We start from the raw sequence: 26,032 nt of genomic DNA on the forward strand, positions 1-26,032 counted from the left end.
CGAACTAAGGCATATAATATCTCTTATCACCGGCCACTGCCTTTTGGGCACTCACGCACGTCGGCTCGGGGTTTCTCAAAACGACCTGTGCAGATACTGCGAGGACAAAGATGAGGAAGTATCGAGCAGACATTTGCTGTGCAGTTGTCCGGGTCTAGCCAGAAGTCGACTCGCTCTTCTAGGCTCTCCAACAATTGACAATCTTTCAGTACTCTCGGACCTGAAAATCGAATCTCTCATCAAATTTTCGAAACGAATTAATATCTTTGATCCAAATCTACAATAAAAATCTCGGTTAGGTGGGGAAATCATTTAAAATAATGAGCTCTAGGGCAACACAACGGACCCAACTTGCGGTCTATGTGGAACTCCGATGCGGGGTCACCCTTAAACCAACCAGCTCTTACCAATGGCAACCAATAGCTTTCCGGCAGCTAGAGCTGTTTGATCGATAAACTATTCGCCCCTCCCATTTCTATTCTCTAGAACTCACGGAGAAGTCACCTAGTAGGATTTAAAACTCTTCTGAGATGGGAACTTAGGAGATAATCGCCGCCTTTAATAACCTTTCAGGCAGCAGACTAGTTGCTCCGTGGCAACTTTTAAGCTACAATTCGTGCTTTCAAGCAAGTAGATAAGTACATTTTAGGTTTGATTAGGTTGACCCGGCTGGCTGAAAGCCATCACATAGACCTATTGATCCTTAGTGTTACCAGATGGAGCAAGACCCTTAGGTTTCTTTGTAGTAGACATCTTGTAATACGTCTGCGTTTTGCGAATCTAAGTAAACTTTGGAACTCTATCCCTGAGAGGTATTCTAACTTCTCATAATGTAAAGCTTCTAAGCATTTTAGTTTATTCCACCTCCTATCTATCCATATTTTCATGTCCGCAGCGATGTAAGGGATAAACGCTAAAAAAAACACTTTTTTCATGAATTTATTGTAGCGAAACGGTTCAAGTCAGTTTATTAAAAGTTGTTGCATATTATAAAGTAACATTTCAAGAATATTTGATAAAATTTTCATGTAAAAATATTGCAAAATGAGCGAATGAGAGCACATTTACGTAGACGTCTTTTCAAAAATACATTTTGCAGTAGTCAGCATATCTCAGCGTAGAATCATCTGAAATCAAAAAAATCGAATAATTTAAAGTATGAGTTAAACTTCCCCCCAACGTTTATTTTGACGATTTATTTTCATTTTCAGCCATTTGGTAGTCGTTTGAAGTAAAAAGTGATTTTTGACGAAAAAATGCCGCCATTTTGTAGGTGTAAAACCACCTTAATATAAAAAAAAATGGCGAAAAAAAACGTTGGGGGTAGGTTTTTTATATGTAAAATATGTGTGCAAAATTTCAAAAGGATCGGTTGAGTAGTTTTCAAATGCCAATGACTACGCACTTAAAAAAAAAAGGTTCGAGAAAACCGCGTTTAAAGTTTTAAGTTAACGGACCACGCGCGCAACTGCTGCGTTTCGGCAGATGTTTGAGGCGGCTCGGCTTTATATAACTTAAAAAGTTTTGCTCGGATTGATTAAAATTTTAACACGGTATTTTTGAAATGTTTTACTACAATAGCATGCAAAAAAAAATCGATTTTTATCCCTTACCCCCCCCCCCCCCCCCTTAACAGAATACGCATTTTTATTATAAAGTTCAGTGATTTGCAAGCGTTGTTCGTTTATAAGACGATTCATGGTTAAATTATAGACCAAACTGAAGATGTTTGACAGTGAAACAAAACACGAAAAGTGCGTCAGCTGTTTAAACCAACTGTTTAAAAAGATAATAGCTAACATTGCATAGCATATAGCGACATTGGGTCGAGAATTACTTCTATCGTTGCTGGCGGGGAAGTACGTATTGCTCCCGCAACACAAAGGTTTTTCTTTCTGGATACTTCACTTCACTCATTAGGTTGACTCGAATCCTATCCGAAATTATAGCTCTCATTACGGAGAAGGATCTTATCCAGGGTAAAGGAATAATAATAGTGTTAGACTATCTCTTCGTGAGATTTACTTACTTAGTATTCACATATTTCATTAATTAAAATATTATTACAAGTTTAAGGATATAAAATGGTAAAATTTATTAGATACGTACACGAATTAATTAACAATTTTCGCAGAAATTCGTAATTTTGAAAATTTCTCCAATTTTTACACTTTTTTACATTTGTTTCACACTCAAATTTGTATTTTTATAAACTATAATAAAATTTAATTGAATCCAAATATAAGGCAATCGCCACCCAAAGTAAAGTATTCCATGTGGACTCGAGCAAAAGAACAAAATGTGTATTCATCGGGCCAATGCGCCAATGCCATGGCAGCATTTTGTGCATCACTGTGTGGCCCACATACAGGACGATGGCATTCATGCCGCACTGTACAAACGGATACCCAGTCCACCAATGCCGGACATCAATGACGTAATACAAAATGCTGAGCACAAAGAAAGCCAACGCAGATGTGACCAACACAAACGAAAGAGACCTAAAACCAAAATACACATAAGTATTAGTGTGTGTGTGTATGTAAATGGATACTAGCAATTTAATTATTTTCTTAATATTCACCACAGATTCTTATTAATCGGTATGAGGCCATCTTCAATAGCGAAAAAGCAAAGCGCGCCACCCAGCAGAGCCAGACTAACGGACCAGTACAACAAACGTTTAATACGAGCACTCCACTCGATGTGGACCAATATTATAACGCCAGCGAGCACGCCAAAAAATGTCTGCACCACAGTCAAAAGACAGCCTATAAGGATAATCGGTTTCAGCTATGTGTAAAAAGAGAAAGCATGAGTTAAAGTGAAATGGGTTTACTACCGAAAACTCCTTCCGGATCAAACGCTTGCGCACCGTACACATATTTCGCTGTAGGATGCTGATAGATGTGTGCATTTCCCAAAATCAAACGATCAATATAGCCAGTGGCACCGCCCGTACAATTGGGATACTGCGCGAAAGCGTGTTTGCCGCCAGGACCCAAGTAGCCGCTGCGTAAACATTAAATTAATCTATGAAAATATTTTTTTCTTTTTTTTTAATATGAATAAACTTACGTGGGGCAATTGGGCACGGGTAGTCCAAATATCAGACCCAAATAAATGGCAATTAGCGAGAGCATTGCAAAAAATTCTGCTCTCAGTAATAAAATATCGCACAAAGCACGCTTCCAAGCGATCTGTAAAGAAATGCAATATTAAAAAAATTTTGTAAAATAAATATTGGGTATGGGAATAAGTTTCCGCCCTCGTAAAATAGGTGTCGCTGCTAAAACTGTTTTTGTGTTCGCCCTATTAATATACTGATGATTTGAAGGTGTAGATGTGAGGTCTCGCGGCAGACTAATCACCTACCCTGTCAGAAATCAAATAGATTAAAGAAACCAAAGCAAGACAAGTCTTGTCGAGGCCTTATGCTCCCGAGAGGAGTGAACAAGAAAAACAAAACAAAATGTAAGGTCTCAATCGCAGTAGTTGACATTCGTTTGAAGCGTAAAGATCCTTTTTTATCTGGGATCAAAAATCTCTACGTTCGTCCCGAAAACACAGCATTTGCGGAAAGTCATGCTTCATTATTACCTTTCAAAGAAAATTACAACCGAAACATGTCGTATATTGATCAATATTTACAGTAATCACGCGCCATCAAATACAACTCGTAAAGAGTGGTTTCGACGCTTCCAAAGTGGCAATTTCGACGTGAGTGATAAAGATCGAAGATCGCGAAGGGGCACCGAAAAAATTCGAAGATACTCAACTACAACAATTATTGGACGAAGACGCATATCGAACCCTTGACGATCTGTCTAAAGAGTTGAATGTTGAGAGATCAACCGTCGGTAAACGTTTTCACGCGATGGAAATGGTCCAGAAATCAACTCCGCAGGGTGCCTCATTAATCAAAGGAGAGTGATATCGAGAGATGTTTGGTGGCATGTGAGATGATTCTTGAACGGCAAAAAAGAAAAGGTTTCCTGCATCGCATCGTCACTTCCGATGAAAAATTGATTTTTTATGATAACCATAAGCATCGAAAAAGTAAGAGCCTGCCAGGTGAATCAGGTCCATCGACAGCGAAAAAAACGTTCATGCTTCAAAGGTTATGTTGGGCATCTGGTGGGATGAAAAGGGTATTATCTATTATGAACTCCTTAAACCATCTGAAACCGACATTGGCGATCGTTACCGACTGCAGCGAATACGTTTGAATCGAGCTCTCCAAGAAAAGCGGCCGGAATGGGACGATAGACATGACAAACTGATTCTGCTGCATGGCAACGCCAGGCCACACATTGCTAAATCGATCCAGAAATATTTAGAGGGACTTAATTGAGAAATCTTGCCCCACCCGCCGTATTTCCCAGACATTGCACCTTCGGGTTACCATCTGGAGAGCGGTTCACTTCAAACTGGCTCAATGAATGGATCAAGACAAAAGAACTCGAATTTTTTATCAGAGGAGTCCGTATGCTTTACATAATGTCAGGTATTATTTAATTGTTTCAATAATTCGTAACTTTGGCTAAGAAAGGACGGAAACTTATTCCCATACCCAGTATAAAGAATTTGAGGGGATGGGAGTTATTACTACTGTTGATCATAACCAGTGGCTGCAGCGAATACAATGAAAATTCTTTCAATAAAAAACCTACACAGAGTCGATAACATTAAGCTGTCCAACACAAATTGGAAGAGATGCCCGGTCAAACGCATAACTTTCGCAAATTGGCTGGGAACCATGCAAACGGGTGCGAACATTTAGAGAACTGAATATTACTGTCACACATTCTGACAAACTTTTACAAAACCCTAGGTATTGCAACGATTGATCTCCCTTTCAATTATATGACCGGAACCTCTCCTTTAATAGCTTCCCTTATATTTCTATACACCTAAGAAAGCCGAAGTTCGCATCTCCTGGGTCGCACTTCTCTTCAGCGATGTTCTGAAACTTAAGACAGAGAAAGAATCTTCGTTTACCTTAGCTAGTCGTATCTTTTTAGTAGTAACGTTTCGGGACTTTTTGATTGTTGCGTAAATATCAAAATTTATGGTCCGCGGAAGTCAACGTAGAGTTGTCCGTGCGAAAACATGAAGTGCCGCCAGATATATCAACCGTCAGTGATTACGCTTAGCTCTTATTTATAGAGATCTTTTACTTAAATCTATTGCATATATTAATTTTGAAGCTCACTGTAATCCACTTAGGACGAAATCAATGGAAACTAAAACATGTGTCTTTTTTTTTGTCGGGACAATTAGCAAATACAGCACTCAGACACAATTAAGTACATTGTACTGCACTCGGATTCCCTTTTTAATTTTCTTTAAATCTACCTGACCACCGAAGAAATCTGAGTAGATCTCCAAGGAGCCAAGAAGGTCGCTTTTTAACACATCAGTGCCAGAGAATTCAAACCTGATTCGAGGGAAGGACGTGTAAATGCACAGAAAGTGCTCCGCCGTCTTATCATCCGCTTAATATGCTGGGCAGAAAGTGGTCCGTCATCAGTCCAACCAACTGTCTACAGTCCCTTCTGCTTAATGACACGACGATCTGCGATAGTCGGTCAGACATGAAAGGTCACATTAGTTTTGTCCATCTGCAGCCTCTCTCAGCCTGCCAAGCTCACTTGTGGATTGAAGTAACCCGTTTTCTAACCGTGGCTTTGATGGCTGCAGAAGGGAGTGGCGGAACGGGCTCTGGGTCAAAGAAGTTGGCCTCAGAGGATCGCGACCAGCTCTATCTGAGGTGTATTAAGAGAACTCGGCTTGGATGAAATACTGTGATGAATAGAGGCCACAAAAGACCGTTAAGTCGAAGTGCGACCCTCATTTTCATACATTCAACCCTCTCCAAAAATATTTTAGAAATTAATCCTAAATAAAACCTGCAAATTTCTAGGAGGGATGCCTAGGGTAATCCGACACTGTAGAGCGTAGAACCCCGCCCCTCCCGAAGGAATCAGTAAAGGAACAGTCATTTGACTGTATAGATAGAAAACAAAATTGATACTGCTTTCAGAAAATTTGAATACCTTTGAAGTTAATTAATTTGATTCTCTGTGGATTGCCGAACACAACAAGTAAGGAAGCCTATCGAACCAATTCCAAGTCATATATGGTGTAAAACAAGGATGCTACACACAACCGTTCAAGAAATAAGTCCGAATGGAGCATTATTTAATAAGGATTTTCAGATATATGCCTACGCTGATGATATTCTTATTATGACTAAAAGCAGAAACACTCACGCGCGTCTTCAAACTTATTGATAAATGCCTGTGCTTGCCGCGAGAGAGAGAAATGCGTGGAATGCCCTTATTTTAACACACATTGGAGGAAGAAACAGAGCGCGCCGGCGAAAGAGATGGTTAGATGGCGTCGAATGAGATCTTAAGGAAATGAGCGTACACAACTGGAGCGATGAAGCAGAATGAGAGGATAGAGTAAAGTGGAGAAAAATTGTTGACGAAGCTATGATCCACCATGGACTGTGAAGCTAAGAAGAAGAAGAAGTAGGATATGAAAAATTGGCATAATGGCCAATTAACATTTTGCACTATTTACTTTATTATCATATTTATATATAAAAGTTGATGTTCTTACCTGTGGCATCACGAATTCGCTCTGTGTAAATAGCGTGTAAACCAAGCCACAAACTAGATATGCCACAGCAAAACGCTGCAACACACCCATTATGCGCAAATCGGCAATTTGTGGGCCATTTAACGAGTTAAGGCATACGCCAATGGCGAATAATTTTAATGAACGCTGGAAAATTTTAAGTTAATTATTAAGAGATGTTTTTTTTTTTAATTTATCATACATAATAATAAAATATAATATTATCTATCTTCTATATATATAAAAATGAAATGATGTTCGTTTGTACGCATTTTTTTGGGCCGATACGAGGCCAATTTTATTCGTTCTTTTTTCATATTATAGGGATCCACTAGGGGAAGGTTTTTAGCAAAAAAAAATTTCTTTTAAATATTTTCTTCATATAAAAAAAAGAAAAAATCAAAATATTGTACAAAACAAAACTTGCTCGATTCTTAGATTAAAGTAAGTTTCGAATCGACATTCATTTTATGTGTACAACTTTTTTTGAACTTTCGTTATTGTATACAGAAATTTCAAATGATTCGAATGAAATTTTTTTTTTTTTTTTATTTCTTCCATAAAATATTACACCTGTCGTTAGACAATAAGTAATTTGATTTACAAAAAGATGGAATGAGAGTGATACTGAAGGGCCAATGCCCCCAAGCTCATTTAGAAGAAATATATACATATTATTTAAAACCAAGTGGTTAACAAACAATGACATATACGATTAGTTGACAATTGATTACAAGGATTTTGCAAGATCTGTTGGTGTTTGACGGTTAAGCCGACTTTGGGTAGATTTTTCTTTATTTGGTAGTCTTCTCATCATAGGATTTGTATGCGTTAATAGTCTATTTATGTGTCTTCTGCTAGCGCTTTGTATTGTTTCATCAATAGTATCGATGTCAAGGTCGCGATGAATATCTGCGTTAGGTATGTACCAAGGTGCATTAGTTAAGGTCCTAAGTATTTATGAAAATAATGTTTCAATTCAATTGAGCAATGCTTTCTTTGACCAATTCTATATGGAAATGAATGCGTTTGCAAACGATGTTTTCGGCTATGAACAAATGTTGGAATCGAATGAAATTTAAAATGAATGGTGCTTCATTGGAAAAATTCAAAGGTAATAAGAACATACACAAGTTAAAGTTAGAATTCGAATTTTTAGATTTATTTTGTTTATTTCTCATTTTTTCAGAAGTACACCACACAACAACTCATTCCAACTCTGATTTTGAAATCCTGTTGGAATTGGTGATCGATAATTTTGTCACTTAATGGTCAATGGAAATTTGCGTGTATCAGACCCTGCATATTATTTACCATATCAACTTTTTATGGAACATATGGACCAAATGAACACAAAAAAATAATTTAGTTTTGTTTTGATTTTTTGCAACATTTTGGTTTTCAGTTAATACAATAAAAACAATACTGTTTTTTCGTGAACACAAAATTCTAAATTTATTACGTTGTTTGTTTAGAATTTTTTTAGAAAAAAAGTAAATTTTTTGGTTTTGAGGAAATTTGTTTATTGTTGCTATTTGTGAAAGCGTAGATATTTGTAAGTATTTGACTATAATCCTAAAAGTTAATGGAATACCACTATGACACATAGAAAACATTTTTTCAAAGGGGTGTTTTTCGAAAATTATAAAAAAAAATTTTTTCAAAAATTTTGAAGAAATAAAGTAAAATAAAAAAATTTCGAAAGCATGAAATTTTTTCAAAACCAAATTTGCCTCAAAAAGATAAAAGAAATTTCTTCGAAGAGGTGTTTTTCTAAAATTACAAAAAAAAAATTCAAAAATTTTAAACAAATAAAATAAAATAAAACTTTTTCAAGGGTATGCAATTTTTTCAAAACAAAATTTTCTGAAAACCAAACAAAATTAAAAAAAAATGGTGTTTTCAAAGCATTTCATATTCCACTATAAATAGAGAATACATTTTTTCGAGGGGGTGTTTTTCAAAGCGGAAAAAAATCTTTTTTAACAAATCAATTTAAACTTTTACAAAAGTATGAAATTTTTTCAAGAACAAAATTTTCTCAAAAATGTTAAATTAAAAAAAAATAGTTTTTTCAAAATATTTAATTTTCAGCAATTAACTGAGAAGAAATTTGTTAGAGCGAAGTGTTTTTCAAAACTTCAAAAAACACTTTTTAACCAAAAAAAATAAACCTTTTTTCAAAAACAACAGGAATGATAACATTGCCTAACAATTTCTGCACTTTTGCACAGTCTAAAGAGGCATTGATACAGAGTGTATTTCCAAACATAGTTCAACATTACAAAAACCATGATTGACTCAGCGAAAGAGCAATTTTAGCTGGGAAAAATAATAAAATTCTTGATTTTTTTGGTGGATATAATCGTTTGAATGAGTCGACAATTCAAAGGTTGGTGAAAAATTTCATGAAACTATTTGTACCTGTAAAATTTCGAAAAAAAAATTTTTTTTTTCATAAAATTTTAATATAATCCTTTAAGAATATGCTTAAAAATTTTTAGAACGTAAATTTGAGTATTTCTTATATTATAGATCGTCAACCGTGACGACTCTATTCTTTCCGTTCGAGCGCTGGGAGAGGTATAGTTACGTTGCCGACTTTAGACGCTCAAAACTATATTTTTCGATTTGGCGTAAACGATAACTCGAAAAGTTATTGACCGATCTCCCTGAAATTTTGCACACATCTTTTCTATGATATTACTTTCCATGTGAATTTATAATTTTTCGAAAATATTATTTTTTCGAAGCAAAAATAGTAGGAAAATTCGCCCAAAACAATTTTTTTTTTTTTTGAAACATTGTATTCCGCAATTTTTTTCCCGCATTTTTTGTAATTCGTATAGAAATTATGACATTAATAAACAAAAAAATGTCAGGTCACGTCTTTTGAAGGAGCCTTTATAACTACGGCATATTCGTAGGAACTTGCAAAGAATATTTCAAAAGCTGTCCAAAAGTTAATTTCGAACTCAAAGTGGCACTCCAATTTGTGCCTCAGAGAGTATATGACTTACTATGCATATAGGTATATGATTAATAATTCATGCAATATAAGAGCTTCATTGTTTGATTTCATGAAATATATGAACACTTCGATTCAGTTAGGAAAACGCGACATTCACGCATCTATTTAGTTACTCATGTCTTAATAGTAAAACGTCTTAGACTTCGGTATAACAAATAGGAATATTTTTTCATAGTTATACCGACAATATATCGAACTCCCTTCATAAATACTCGTATGTAAATGAGCATGTGTGCTAATAGGAATACGAATATGATTACAAATACAAAATACAAATAAGAAATCGAATATGATTACTACTACGACTCGGTATACAAAACGAATATGAATATGAATACTTATAAGATTGTGCATGACAGTAAGTGTAAATTACTTAATAAAATCTATAAAAAATATATAAATAGAAAAATAAAATCTAAAAAAAATCTATATAAAAATACATAACACAACACAAATTATCTACAAGGTAGCAGTAGTAGAGCAGAACCAACGATGGCATGTATTTTGTTGTTGCTTATATTCCCTACGATATACAAAATATAAACGTGGCGCCTATTTTGTATCGCTACTCCGCTCTCAGTGAGTTTGACAAAATCAGGTATATATTTGTGTGTGTGTGATTGAAATATATTCGTGAACAATTTGCGTAATTTCTCCTTCTTAAATTACTGCACCAAAACGAGAAGGTGAACAGGTTTTGGAAAAATTTTGCTGAAGAGCTTAAGGGGGGGGCAGGGCTTAGCGCTAAAAAAAAACACTTTTTTTTTAATTTTTTACAGAAATATGGCTTAAGATACTTTAATAAAATCAGTTGCATGTTATTGTATATTACATCTTTTCAATAAGTTTTTAAAAAATATTAATAATAAAATATTGACAAATAAGCCCATGATAGAGTTTTTTTGGAGATATGTTTTTCGAGAGGTGCTCTGCGGTGCCAATCGGCATTCGTCGTAGAATCATCTGAAACTAAAAAAGTCGAATTTTTCAGTTAAAGTATGACGTAATGCTCCCCCCTACATTAATAAATTTTTTTTTTTTTCATTTTTGTAGTTTTGGTGGCAAAAAACGTAAAACGAGCATTTTTGGCGAAAAATTTCGCCATATTTGTAAGTGAAAAACAACCTTAAAAAAAAAAATAAAAAAAAAAACAGTGTAGGGGGGAGGTATTTTTGATTTAGAAAACGTGTGCCAAATTTGAAAAGAATCGGTTGAATAGTTTCGGAGTTGTGATTGGCACCGACTTTTAAGAAGTCGTTTCGGGAAAAACGCGTTTGAAAAAATGACTCTGAGAAATTATCGATGCTCCGCTGTCGAGGTAGAGTGCCTACAAAGGCTATAACTTTGAGAGTTCTGCTCCGATCCACTTAAAATTTTGACACAACATTCTTGAAATGATTTACTATAAGATGAGTGAAGAAAAAAAATTTCGATTTTGTGACCCTACCCCCCCCTTAACACCTTAAGACCGGCATTTCCGCTGCATTTGAAGCATTTTTAAATTTTTTGCCTTTCTTTGTACAAAAATATTATTACCGCACTTCCGATAGAATTCATTTTATTCGCAAGAGAAGGGAAATAAATACGGCGCATTCATTAAAGATGGTAGCACTAGACCAACAACAATATTTTGTACGTTTGATTGTCGTAATTTTCCAATACCACCTTTAACAGATTCGCCTTGAAAATAACTCTAAAGGCATATTTTCTAAGCTAAAATTTGTTTTTTTTTTGCTTCGTGTCATTAGGTGTCAAAATATCTAAATTTGCATTTGAGTTTGGCAACATTTTTTCAAATTCACGTGGATTAATGGACAGTAAATAAATAAAAATAAAATAACCATATTGGACTCGTATATTCTAATTGTCTACAAACCTACCCAAACAATGCGCCGACATATTCGCGCTTTCGGCGTACCTCGCGCCACTTGTGATTTCACCGAAATCGGTATGCAAACGCCCATAATCCAAAGAAATGAAGGAAAAACTACGTCTGCCAAATGCAGACCATTCCAAGGTGCATGCTCGATCCACCAATAGCCGCCGCCGCCGCTATTTACAAATATCATCAAAACGATTGCCATTCTAAATGAGAATATGTGAAAAGTTAAACAACAATAACAACAACAACAAATAAACAACACAAACAGATCAGTTTTAGTTTACCCTCGGAAAGCATCTAAACTTCGCATTCGTTTACTTTGCTGCGCAGACGTGACACCAGTGTCTTCAATTTCTGCATCCGGGGAGTAAGTGTACGAACGCCAGACGCACATCGACGTGCGTATCACCGTTAACAACATAGTGACTAGCAGAAACACCGATGCGAGCGCTAAAAGTAAACGATAATTAAAAAAAATGTAGCGACTAACGAAGTTCTATGGCGAGAAACATTTTCATAGATAGAATAGAAGAAAATTAAAAAAATATTATAATAGAAGAAAATTTTCGTTTTCTGCAATGCCAAACGGTAACTTTTCACAGCAGAACAGTTTTGAACGATTTTCATTGAACAAGATACTGTTGGTTGATATCGCATAATTTTTTTAAAAAGCATGCAGAAAGAACTTGTGGTAATTTCTGTGTTTTTTCTCTTAACCACTTCCTGGCCAAGTGGTCAAAGTATCAGGTCAGTTCATAAGTTCGTGCATATTTTACCCATAATTTAACTTTTGTACGATTTTTGCATACAAAAAACTATTCGCGGAATATAACGGAACTATGTATTTATATTTTCTTTTATATACTGTGCATTCACAAGTTATTTTAATCGCAGATACTCGTAGAAGTACGCGTTGTTAAAAAATAAAATGGAATCTTCGAACGCGTATAAGAGGCATATTTTGTATTTTTTTATAAAAGTGGTAAAAATGCAACAACGGCTGCTCCAAAAATAAACACTGTTCACGGAGAGGATACCGTGAGTGTAAGGACTGCGTAAAAGTGGTTTTCAAAATTCCGAAGTGGTAACTGCGACGTGGAGAATGCCCCGCGCGCTGGTCGTCCTGAAGCCTTTAAGTCCGACGCCTTGCTCGAACTCATGAAAGCTGAGCCAAATTTGACAGTGGATATGATAGCTTAGAGGTTAAATTCATCGCGTGAAACAGTTCACAGGCACCTGGTTCAGTTGGGAAAAGTTTCAAAGCTGGGAAAATGGGTTCCGCATAGACTTTCCGTCGCCAACCTTCAGCAGAGAGCGAATGTGTGTTCTCAGCTGCTCTAACGGCTTGAAAATGAGGCAAAAATCGACCGTTTTTAGTGAATAGACGCAAAGTTTTATTTCACCACGACAACGCAACACCTCATACCGCAAGGCAAGCATTAGGCAAGCTGAACAAGCTCGGATGGGAGCTAATGCCGCATCCACCATACTCTCCGGATATTACATCTTGTGATTATCACCCTTTCCGTGGACTTCAATCCCATATGAGTACCAAGAACTACTCCTCAAAAGAAGCTATAAAAAGGGATAGCGAAGCGTATTTTGGCTCCAAGGACAAACAATTTTTTGAGCAGGGAATTAAAAATTTGACTAAACGTTGGGAAGACATTGTAAATGATGAAGGAAAATATATTATTGATTAATAAATACTTTAAACATCTTTTTTATTAATTTTAAAACCACCTTTAGAAAACGCACGAACTTATGGACTGACCTGATATTTTGAACATGGCCCTCAATTTTTCTAAAAACTGTTTTGTTCGTAGTGTTTTCGAGTATAATAAGAAGTAAATTGAAAAATTTTATTAAATTTAAACATTTAATAATTTTAAAATTAATTGAATGTTGAAAATTTTGAGTTTTATGGAGGTTTTTAAAGTCAAATATCTTCGTTTCCTTTAAATATTTTTTTATAATTATATTTTTATTTTCTAGAATCAAATATACTTAAAAAAACTTTTTGTTTGAAAAAAAATAGAAGTTCAACCGTTTTGGTAAAAGAAAGCAAAATGTATATCATTTGTAAAAACTACCTTAGAAATTTGTTCATTAATAGCTAAGTCTAGGCTCAATAATTCCTTAATAGGATTTATTCAATGTTGAAAATTTTGAGTTTTATAGAGGTTTTTAAAGTCAAACAACTTCGCTTCCTTTAAATATTTTTATAATTTTTTTTTTAAATTTTTAGAATCAAATATACTCAAAAAACAAAAACTTTTGGAAAAAAATCGAATTTCTTTGTTCAACGTTATTGGTAAAAAAAAATTGTCTGTCATTTGTCAAAAACCTATCTTCGAATTTTTTTTCGTTAATAGCTAAGTCCAGGCTCAATAATTAATTAAACGGCTTCATAATAATTCCTTAATGGGCCTCTACATACTTTTCGAGTTGTATTCAAATACGCACAGCAAAATATGGTTTATTAGGTCAGTTCACAGAGCGACCGAAGACAGTAATCAGCAGATACATCGTACTATATTTTCTCAGATATGAATGAAAAGAATAAGAAAAAGGTCTGGGGGTTGACAAAAACCAAAATTCCGAAAAGTTTTGAACTGAAAAATTCAATTTTTCAAGCATATTTTGTCCCAAAAAGGAGAATAAAAATTGTTAAACGTTAAAAAGAATGAAAAGCATTTAACTTTAAAAGACTCCGTATCAAAATTTTCAACATTGAATAAATCTGAAAGTATTATTTCCCCAAATTTTCTCAGTTTACTTCTTGTTGTGTATATAAAATCATGCAAAACAATTTCTCGAAAAAAGTAAGACCATCCATGATATACTTGGATCACCTAATATGGAATCGTTCTCTTACAGCAACGAATGATATGTAAAGGGTGATCAGATTGGAGGTGTTTTTCAAAGATCACGCGAGACTACCCACAAACTAAACGCATAATTTTTTACAATATTCATGGACACTTCATCATGGAAAGACTTACACGCCTCAACAACGTTTCCAAAACGCACAATTGTATTACGAATATCGACGCTCTGTGAAAAGTGTCCAACTTATGGTGTACATACGGCAAACCATCCGAAAAATTGAAAATAATTTTACATTATTGGATGAAGCTCGACCGATTAGACCACATACAGACCGAAGTGAAGAGAAAAATCCCTTCAGCGCCGATCTCAATCACTTGGTCTAGTGAAGAGCATATTGCGGCTGTAAATAAAAGTTTTGCCGAAGACGCAGAAAAATCTATTCGGTGCCGATCTCAACAACTTGACCTATCTTATGGCTCTACTCGGGTAATTACACAAAGATCTTGGTTTGAAAGCTTTTAAAATAGAGCTAGTCCAATATTTGAAGCCAACCGGTCTTCCAAAGTGTCATAGTTTTAGTCGTTGGGCTCTTGAAAAACTTGCCGAAGATCCGCATTTTGGAACCCGAATTTTGTTCAGCAATGAGGCTCATTTTTGGCTTAATGGCTACGTCAATAAGCCGAATTGACGTATTTCGGCTGAAGAGCAACCTGAAGTCAATCAATAGCAGTCATTAAATCCATTGAAAACAACCGTTTGGTGCGCCCTATAGGCTGGAAAAGCCCATAATCTCCACAACATTTGATTCCAACGAGACGGCGCTACTTGTCATACAGCCCGTGAGCAAATATTTATTGCGTCGACGATTCAGTGAGCCATTTATCGCTCGGCTCGGATCAGTGGATTGGCCACCGGCCACCAAAATCGTGTGATATCACACCTTTGGACTTTTATTTTGGGGGGTATGTAAAGTCTAAATGCTTGGTGGAAAAATCTGCTTCGGTTGAGGCATTGGAAGCCAACATAATTAAAGTTATTCACGAGATACGGGCCGAGGTCCTCCAGCGAGTCATCCAAAATTGGTGTTTACGGATGGCTGAATTAGAATGCAGTTGCGACCAACATTTGAGAGGGATTATCTTCAGAAAATAAATGTCACGAATGGTGATCCACAAAAATAATAAAGATTTCCAAAGCAATTTGAATTTTCGCTTTTTTAGTTAGTTTTAGTGCAATTTAGAATCCGATACCTCTAAATTGATCACCCTTTACTTACGATATCAAAGTTAATGTCAAGGGTTTTCCAATAAGAGGTGTTATTTAAATATATAAAAGGCTATCGAGAGATAATTCACGATTTTTTGTGGCCAGAATTTGATGGTATTGATCTGGACAACGTTTATTTTCAACAAGACGGCGCTCCGTGCCACACAAGCAACGAAACCATTGATCTTTTACGGGAAAAGTTTCCGCACCGTGTTATCTCTCGAAGGGGTGATCACAATTGACCACCGAGATCTTGTGATTTAACACCTAGTGACTTTTTTTTTTGGGGTCACATGAAAGAAAAGGTCTACGCCAACAGCCCAGGATGGATTCAAGACCTCAAAAATGGAATTCGTAAGGCTATCGAGGACATAGGGCATTTTTCTTTGAATATCAAAATAACACCTGTTATTGGAAAACCTTTTACCTCACAACAACTTGGCCACCGTTTCTTATTTGCCTCTTTCATGTAAAAATGCAACAAACGTAAAACGTTCAGATGCAGTTTTTCAGTGCTGGTTTAGCTGTAGTGCATTTCTAAACTGAATTGAAACCTGTAAAGATAGGCATTTAAACGTAGTTTAACTGGAAATTATGGTTAAACCCACAACAAAAAACTGGGCCTTAGTCATAGAGTAAAAAATTAAATAAAAAATATTAGTTTTATTACACAAATTCACGTCAACGCCCGATTTATCAGTTATCACCTCACAGCTACCATTTTGCTGCAACGTAAAATTGTAAACGCCAAATTCTTGCATCATAGTCGTGGGAGCATACAATTCGCAAACACTGTTGCAGACGGTGTCATTGCATTGCCTGCAGGAAGACGTTATTAATGTGCATACATTTTTTGTTTGTTTATTTTTAGGCAAAAAATAAATCTAACCACTACTTACGTTTCATCGTTGGAGAGGACATCCACACCTTTGGTATACACTTTAAATGCCCAACCACGTGCGACATTTAACTTAAATGTAAAATTTTGCATTGATTTTACATAACTGTAGGGGCACTAAAAAGCAAAGAAAAAAGTTTGGAATATAAAATAAAGCGTAAATTAAATTGTTTGGAGTTTCATTGTGCATACCGACATACACATGTGCATATATGTGAACGCACTTACATACTCGTTACGTGTGAGTGTGTCATCACAAGTGTGTTCTACTCACCGTATAACATTCGTCCGAGCGGCTGTAAAGGTAAGCTGGCTGCGCGTAATGGGACTTGACCACCACAAAAGCTTCATCAACTTTCAACTCTCGCATATTCAAGCCACGCCATACCGGCTCAGTATATTCCACAAATCGGGCCATGATTTGTTATTTATTTAAAAACTCTATAAATTATAGATAAGAAATTATAGAATTTAAATATTTGAAGCTGTCTACTGATGTTCTAAAAAGAAAAAACGAATCAGTTATCACAGCCCTGATAAGAAAGTAATTTAATAAAATTTTATCATATTAGAAATGCACTCGATGTTTCACATTCGATACTACATACATATATTCAATCTGTCTTGGGGCAAAGCCATGCACTCCAATGTGCGGAAAAAAAGTGAGAAATAGAAAAAAATTTGTTCAACACATTGAGGTACAGCCATGGCCAGAAGAGTTGAATATGTTTTTAAATAATTATTTTTTATTGGGAAGGAAGCAACCTAAAAAATTAAAAAACTTATTTACAATTTCTTCAATTCTCTGATCCACTACCATCCTACAGGGCTCGGTGTAAGCTAATAACTCTGGTGTCCTTGCCAATAGATGTACCTCTTAGTCCTTAAAGTTTGTTTATGTTGCTAGTTGTGGTTCCTTTGATTGTCTCGAAGTTGTTGAACAGATTGGCTTCAATGCTCCTCGCAAAACTTCACGATTTTACTATCCATTTAACATCAAAACAGTCAAGCCAACTTACTATAACTTTGCTCCTATTACGGCGGCTCTTACTGAGTTAAATAGTATCTACAGAGTACTCGACCTAAATTTTGCTATGCCAAAATTTGTTTTGCATTCGAGAATTGCGTCCCACTGTTCCTAATAGCTCTCCGTTTTTCTAGCCGTAGCCGAATGGTTTGGTGCGTGACTACCATTCGCAATTCACAGAGAGAACGTCGGTTCGAATCTCGGTGAAAACACCAAAATTAAGAAAAACATTTTTCTAATAGCGGTCGCCCCTCGGCAAGCAATGGCAAACCTCCGAGTGTATTTCTGCCATGAAAAAGCTCCTCATAAAAAAATCTGCCGGTCGGAGTCGGCTTAAAACTGTAGGTCCCTCCATTTGTGGAACAACATCAAGACGCACACCACAAATAGGAGGAGGAGCTCGGCCAAACACCCAAAAAGGGTGTACGCGCCAATTATATATACTACTGAAAAATCTATATTTATTTTTGCAAATCAATTTCATCCCCTTCAAAATAATCCCCTCTCGATGAAATACACTTAAGCCAACTATTTTTCCAATCCCCGAAACATGCCAAATAGTCCATTTCCGATATAGCCATCAGCACCTTCTTCGATTCAGCTTTTATCTCCTCAATCGACTCGAAACGCGTTCCCCGGAGTGGTCTCTTGAGTTTTGGGAATAGCCAGAAGTCACACGGAACCAAATCAGGCGAATATGGTGGTTGCGGAACGATATGCGTGGAATTTTTGGCGAAATGGTCACGAAGAACGACTGCAGTATGAGACGGTGCATTATCGTGATGCAAAACCCAAGAGTGGTTGGCCCATAATTCTGGTCTTTTTAGACGAATTGCTTCACGTAAACGACGCATAATGCTCAAATAATATTCCTTATTAACAGTTTGGCCAGGGAGAAGGAATTCATAGGGCACCACACCACGAAAATCGAAAAAACTGTCATCATGACCTTTAGTTTTGAACGACTTTGACGTGCTCTTTTCGGTCTGGCCTCGCCTTTAGCACGATATTCGCTTGATTGGTCGGTTGTTTCGGGGTCGTAAGCATAAATCCAAGTCTCATCTCCCGTAATGATATATTTGAGCTTGTCCTGATAGTCTGAAAGCATTGTTTCACACACATCAACGCGACGACTTTTTTCTAAGAAATTGAGAGTTTTCGGTACCAAACGAGATTTGACTTTTCGTAGGCCCAAATGGTCTTTCAAAATGGTTTTCACAGATCCTTCTGATATTCCGATCATATCGGTAAGGTCTTTAACAGTCAACCGACGATTTTTGAGCACTAACTCCTTCACTTTATTGACTTGTTGGTCATCTGTTGACGTCGATGGTCGTCCGGAGCGCTCCAAGTCATCAACACGTTCTCGACCCTCTTTGAAGTCTTTGTACCACTTATAAACGTTTTTCTGCGACATGGTCGAATCACCAAATGCTTTCTGCAACATTTTAAACGTTTCCGCAGCCGAAATTTCATTCCGCAAACAAAATTTGATGGCACTTCTCTCCTCAATCTAATCAGACATTGAAAAAATCGAAAAATGCACTCTTGGTCGTTTGGTAAACACAAGCGTAAATATATTACTGATAATGACATTCACATGAAAGTTGGCCCAGATGTTATTAACAGTGCTGCCAACTCATGAAAAAAATAACTAGAGCGAAATTTGAATCCAGCGAAATTTGACAAATAAATTCACCTTACTTTTTGCCCACAGTAGTATATATGTATAGGAACTACTTTAACTAAATATATGTATCTAGTCTGCAAGATTTCTGCCATCATAGACTTAAATAAATAAATAAAATGAAAGTCAGCAAATTATTGCGTTGATGTTTTGAACTTCTTCAGGCTGTCTGCAAGAAAATAATGGTTTTTTACTGGGCCTTGAATCCAAATTTTTTCCAGCGTATCACACATATCTGAAGCGGGAATCCACGGAAACAGCCTTACATGAGGTGGTACGAACTGTGGAAAAGTATCTGGAGGACAAACAATTCACTTTGGTGGCCTTCATAGATATAGAGGTTGCTTTTAATAGAGACTAGACTAGAGCGGAAAAGATCTATCTGCCTCTGCATCTCGTCCTTGCCAAGGTTTAGGGAAGTTAATGCGGTGGTAGCCGCAGAGTGGTGTACTTTCGCCTCTTCTTTAGCTAGTGACTGACTTCTGAGAGCACACGCCGACGACTTTAAAACAAAAAAGTGGTCAAAAAGAATTTCAGTTCTGATTTAATTTACGAGAACGTTGATAACTCACGAAACCTCCTGGACACATAAATAGCACATTCTAAAAAATTCCAAATAAAAGCAAAAATAGTAAACAAATCAGATAGTTAAGTAATAATATTGTTTTACCAGATTAGTTTTTTGTACTACATACCTACATATATGCACCGTTTTCGATTACTTCTTGAAGCCGTCGCTCCATGCTTTCTAAAACCTTGTGGCATCCTTCCTTTGATATCTAGTACCAAGCCTCCTCAACTGCAGTCCAAAAATAACCAAAATTTTTTAAATTTTTGTTAGCGATTTTGACCTTAACGTCATTCCACAAATTTTCTATTGGATTGAGATCAGGGCTCTGCGCCGGCCAATCCAGTACATTAATTTTTTCTCTTCTGAGCCATTGCTTCACTGCCTTTGCAGTGTTTGCTTTGGATCATTGTCCTGCATAAATGTCCAATTTAATGGCATAAACTCAAACACAAATGGATCGATTTTATTCTGGAGTATATCCAGATACTGAAATCTATCCATTTTACCAACCACGCGAACAATCGATCCAACACCATGCCAGGAAAAAGCTCCTCAAACCATGATGCTTCCGCTGCCGTGTTTAATCGTCTTTTTTGTGAACCTAGGATTTAGCGCTTGATTTTTTGGGCGACGTACAATAGTTTTCCCATCTGGTCCCATCCTAATTATTTTGATTTCTTCGGTCCAAAGTACGTTTTTCCAAAACTGAATAAATTTGTCTCTGTGGGCTTTTGCAAAGGCAAGTCAGTGTTTGATATGTCTTTTTGAGAGAAGTGGTTTTTTTCTGCTTATACGGCCAAACAGCTGGGCATCGTTAGGTCGGCTTACTACAAGCTTTCTAGACACCTGTAACCAGATTCTTCGTTTATTTCAAGCATTATTTGCCGTGCTGACTTAAAAGTGTCTGCCTTGCTCTTGCGTATTATAACTCTATCCACATTAACATCAGTTTTTCGCGGCTTTGGTTTTCTTTTCGTTTTTTTGCTTAGATAGAATAAATCTTTCTTAACTAACTTAAGAGCATTATAAACCATTTTCCGAGAGTACATCATAATTTCAGCTATTTCTTTTGACTCATACGCTTTTTACGTTTTGCCTCATACGGTATATAAGAGCTCTTTTCTCCGGCGTGCAATGTTTTCCACGTCCCATTTTTAGTAATTACTTTAAAATTTTATTTAAGAAACAAAAAATTATACTAAAAATCGCTGGAACAATATTAAAGTTTTACTCTCCGCTAATCAAGTTAAAATATGCTATTTTTGTGTCCACTTCAAAACAGCAATAAGCATTAATAAAATAGAACGCAAAAAATTTCATCGAAAAGAAACGGTAAATTCCTCGCATAAATGTAAGCTTAATAACGGTAATAAATGTAAACAACAAATTTATTTGATCAAAGCAGAGTTCGTACTAAACTAAACTAAACTTAACTTAACTTAACTTAACTTAACTTAACTTAACTTAACTTAACTTAACTTAACTTAACTTAACTTAACTTAACTTAACTTAACTTAACTTAACTTAACTTAACTTAACTTAACTTAACTTAACTTAACTTAACTTAACTTAACTTAACTTAACTTAACTTAACTTAACTTAACTTAACTTAACTTAACTTAACTTAACTTAACTTAACTTAACTTAACTTAACTTAACTTAACTTAACTTAACTTAACTTAACTTAACTTAACTTAACTTAACTTAACTTAACTTAACTTAACTTAACTTAACTTAACTTAACTTAACTTAACTTAACTTAACTTAACATATAAGGTTCACATTTGTGCTATTTATCTGTCCATGGCTGTATATAAAACTGTCAGCTGAAGATCTAAAAGAGATCACGCCGTTCAATTTTGGTTGGTTGTACATAGAAATTTTTGACAAAAAGTTTTTTTTTTTTGTGGGAAAAAAATAGCAAGTACAGCACTCAGACAACATTAAGTCCATGGTACACTCGGGTTCCCTTTTTAATTTTCTTTAAATCTACCCGACCTCCAAAGAAATCTGAGTAGGTCCGCCGTCTCATCCTCCGCTCCACATGCTGGGCAAAGTGTACTGTCTGAGATGCCTACCTTCTCCATATGCTTCGCCTATAAAAAGTGGTCCGTCATCAGTCCAACCAGCTGACAGCCTAATGACAGGAGGAACTGCGACCGTGGGTCAGACATGACAGGTCATATCAGTTTTGTCTATATGCAGCCTCTCTTAGCCTGGCAAGCTCGCTTATGGGATGAAGTAACCCGTTTGCTAACCGTGGCTTTGATGGCTGCAGAAGGGAGTGGCAGTACAGGCTCCGGGCCAAAGAAGTTGTCCTCAGAGCTCATCCTAGGTAAAGAGTCAGAGATATCGTTACCCGCAATACCCACGTGTCGCGGGACCCATGTTATCATCAGGATTTACAGGACTCAACTACCCTTGAAGTGGGTGGAGGAATGTCTAAGGCCATGAGCACAGCTTTGCTGTCACTGCAGACACCTACAGATCTGCTCCCCATTTGTTTTCCCCAACAAAGTTCATCGCTTCTTGATTAGCATACACCTTCGCTTGAAATACAGATGCGTACTTTTGTCGAAAACAAGCATTGTTTTCAGAGTTTGACCACAATTGAGCCTCTGGCAAGTACAATTCCTATATGACCCCATTTCCTACAGGGCATGGGTGTGGGTATGTTTGAGCTTGAATAATTGTGGCCACTTACTTTTACCTTATACATAATTCCGCCAACCTTGGCAATATCACACGTTCTATCAATAAAATGTTGTATAGGAAGCACCCGAGTGTAGGAAGCACAGCTCCTATTCTAAAATATTTCAGAGGGATTATATAGAGCACGACTTTTTGGACTAACATAACGTCAGAAAGTCTTCGGATTGGTCTTAATATCAGCCTGAAATTTACGAATAACTCGTATTTTCTCTTGAGAGCTTTGCTTAAGGGGTCCCGGTGGTCTAGAATTTTCAAAAAATTTTTTTTTATATTTCGAAAGTATAGGCTTTTAAGAATATACTGTAAAATTTTTAGAAGGATATTCCCAGTATTTTCGATTCTACAGCCGTTTTAGCAGGTAGAGTCAGATTCGTCACGCGGCGGCATCAATGGAAAATATCTCCCCTCAAAACTTTAAACTCAATTACCTCAAAACTACTTTTTTCGGTCTGGTGTTGTCAAAAAAAAAAAACTATTCAACCGAAATGAAATTTTCTGTCATTCACAAATTTTAATATGTTGTTCAAAGGGAGGGTCAACTTCAGCGCCATTTTTAAGATTATTAAAATTTTTTATTTTTTATTTTTGTATGTAAAAGAAGTTAAATAAAAAGCCTAAAAATTTAAATATCGTTTTTCATATTTTTATTGTAAAAAAATTCTTGAAAATACCCTAAATTTTCGAGCTCTAGACCACCGGGACCCTTTAGCGTACGCGATTTTGGCCGACTTTAATAAAGCGCGGCAGTCGTTTCTTTCACGTGCTAACCGGCGCTAGTTGGGCACACCAAGTGAAGCCAAGTCCTTCTCCACCTGATCTTTTCAACGAAGAGGACGTTAAGACGAGCATGGTGAGAGCCTTACAGAGTTTTAGTTTTATTTGGACTCGCGCACGGATGCTCGAAAGCTACCCAGAGGATACTTGGTGAAGCCCGTAAGTTGTGAGCTATTTGGACCATATACAGAATAATCGTCTTAGCAACTCCCAAGGAAATGGAGATCAGCGACTTTCCCAACTTACATGGACTTCTATTAGGTTGGGGAAGAAGTTCTTGCAGTTTTTACCGAAGATTTTTATTTAAACAAAAAATTATAATCATATCAATAAGTTAATCAATTATATATTCGCTGTTGTAGTTTACAACCTCCTCCCATCTTTCGGCCAATTTGTTGATGCCGTTTTGGCAAAAATCGCCTGGCCTGGTTGTTAGAAGTTGTTAGGCCAGATTTTAAGGATCTCTTTGTTATCGAAGGTAATGCCCTTCATATGTATAGTTTTGCAGGGAGCGGAAAAGATGGTAATCGGTCGGTGCAAGATCCGGCGAATATGGCGGATGCTGAAAGCGTTGTCGTGAAGGAATATGGTTTGACCATGTCGATCAAGTGTTTTCAGTCGAATTGTCTCATTCACGCGGTGTAGTTGGGCTCCTTGTTGGCCGTGGCATTATTTTTGAACATTTTCCAGTGCACCATGCCTTCCTAGTACCACCAAACACATATCATGATCTTTTTTGGATGAAAATCTGGCTTGACTCTCGGCTTTGGCGTATCTCCTGGAGCCAGCCATTCCTTTCTTTGCTTCATATTGTTGTCTGGGCAATATTTCTCATCTCTCATGACGATTCGGTACAAAAAGCGCTGTTTATGACCGCGTATTGCTCGAGGTGGGTGAGATCATGACAAGTAATTTGAAGACATCTTGCTACGGGAGGTGGCATCGACAAACATCGATGTCAAAGTCGCCAATTTTACACTTTGCAAACCATTCCGTGCCCTAAACTCTTCTAGGACACCTCCTCCATACACGTCGCAAATGTCGCAGGCTGCTTCGGCAGCTTTTTAACCTCGATGATTTGTCAAGGAAGAATACCCTCCTGGGTATTCCATGTTTATGGTAAGCCTCATAAACTAATAAAAAATTAAATAACTCAAAAATAGGTACAATTAACATAATTTTGTAGAGCAGAAAGAGTTCTATCGAATGAATACTTATTTACACTTTGCCGAACAGCAAACAAATCCTTGTAAAATAAAAGAAGATATAAAAACGCTATGGACTTATTCCCCAACCAATACATATGGATCCATCCTCCATAATCAATATGTATACGTGTAGTTTATTTATTTTCTTGTTAGATAAAAATTAAGTGCGATTGGTGCTAAAGTCAGTTGTTGCAGGGGTCTTAAAAATGGGTTTGATTTAAAAAAGAAATCGGTTATTTGGGACAAAGTACTGGGCAAAGATGATAGATTTGCAACTTCAAGGAAAATTTTAAAACATGATCGCAACCTATCAGCTACCTCAGCTATTAAAGGTCAAAATGTCCATGCTTTTTTCTTACTCTCTTAAAGTACCACATCTCATGCTAATTTAATTCTACCAAATTTAACGGCATATTACGCTGCAGCTGTGTTTATGCTCATGCGAGGTATTGAGCAATTCACAAGGTGGCTCAAACACTTGCAGTTTGTTTTCACAGAGTCAAATTTACGTTGCGGGAACCACTCGGATTTATATCCACTCAAAAAACTGTCACTTCAGCAGCATTCCCCAAATGGTATTGGAATGCTTTATGATATTACAAGAACAACACACCTATTTATTGTGAGGGCGGAAACAAATTCTAATGACTTACACTTGCCACCTCTTGATATTGGTACTCCGTTGAGTAAAATATTCAAAGTATTGAAGCTTCTTTTGCCTATAGTGCAGTTCTCGTTTGCCGAAACTATATTTGCCACAAAGAGCACAATTATGCATAATGCATATGTACATACATACGCACTTATTTGTTTACATTTTTTGGCTGGGTAGGTGATTGCGTAGTCAAATGCATACACACATATGTGTATAATTATGTAGTGCCTATGAGAGGTAGTATACATGTATCTACATATAAATGCGCGTCCCATTATTGAGGTCAATAAAAACAAGTTACTGATTTGGAATTCAATAAGTTAACAAAGTTAACAATATTACCGTATAATCATCAATTTACGTTGTTAAGTCCACTTTGCAAAAACCGCGCACTTGCTGTACAACCACCTTGTAACGCTAATATTACATAAATTGCACTTTGAGTATTTTTTAAATAATTGCCTTTTACTAATTTACAAATAACCTTTTATCACACTTTTATATGCTCTAAATTTTGCGCAAAATAAAAACACCCGTGCAAAGAAAGGCGAACACTAAAAACACAAAGTAACCAAACGAACTGTCAAATATTGTTTGGAGCCGCGCACAAAAAAGAGAACGTACATACATACATATGTACATTAATGAGTTGGAGCGGTATCCATTGGCATTTATAAACAGTTGAATGTATTGTAGAGAGCGCATACGGCATACACATACATACATATGTATGTGTGTAAATTACTTAGACTTTTGTAGACTTTAGGCAGAGAACGTTAAATATACATTAACGTTCTCTGCTTTAGGGGTAGGCAATGGAATTGAAACATTTCTCGTTTTT

General features: G+C 36.3%; 1 protein-coding gene across 1 annotated transcript; it reads right to left on the bottom strand.

Annotated features, from left to right (window-relative positions):
- Positions 1–2,070: 2,070 nt before the first annotated feature.
- On the bottom strand, positions 2,071–25,766 carry LOC129239032 (heparan-alpha-glucosaminide N-acetyltransferase). The gene is made up of 11 exons (XM_054874300.1): positions 25,534–25,766; positions 16,832–16,998; positions 16,559–16,674; positions 16,330–16,478; positions 11,846–12,011; positions 11,560–11,764; positions 6,631–6,795; positions 3,079–3,200; positions 2,843–3,012; positions 2,585–2,771; positions 2,071–2,501 (listed from the first exon to the last, which is right to left on the bottom strand). The coding sequence occupies exons 2-11, from the start codon at positions 16,973–16,975 to the stop codon at positions 2,207–2,209; spliced, it is 1,719 nt and encodes a 572-aa protein (XP_054730275.1). The 5' UTR covers positions 16,976–16,998; positions 25,534–25,766; the 3' UTR covers positions 2,071–2,206.
- Positions 25,767–26,032: the final 266 nt, after the last annotated feature.

Source organism: Anastrepha obliqua, chromosome 2 (assembly GCF_027943255.1).
Source record: "Anastrepha obliqua isolate idAnaObli1 chromosome 2, idAnaObli1_1.0, whole genome shotgun sequence".
Taxonomy (NCBI): Eukaryota; Metazoa; Arthropoda; class Insecta; order Diptera; family Tephritidae; genus Anastrepha; species Anastrepha obliqua.

Excerpts from the sequence above, each read along its gene's own strand:
- LOC129239032 (XM_054874300.1), bottom strand. The coding sequence starts at position 16,975 with ATGGCCCGATTTGTGGAATATACTGAGCCGGTATGGCGTGGCTTGAAT. Across the intron at positions 11,765-11,845 it reads AGTTTAGATGCTTTCCGAGG|AATGGCAATCGTTTTGATGA; the intron begins GTAAACTAAAAC and ends ATTCTCATTTAG. Across the intron at positions 6,796-11,559 it reads TATGTCGGCGCATTGTTTGG|CGTTCATTAAAATTATTCGC; the intron begins GTAGGTTTGTAG and ends AAAATTTTCCAG.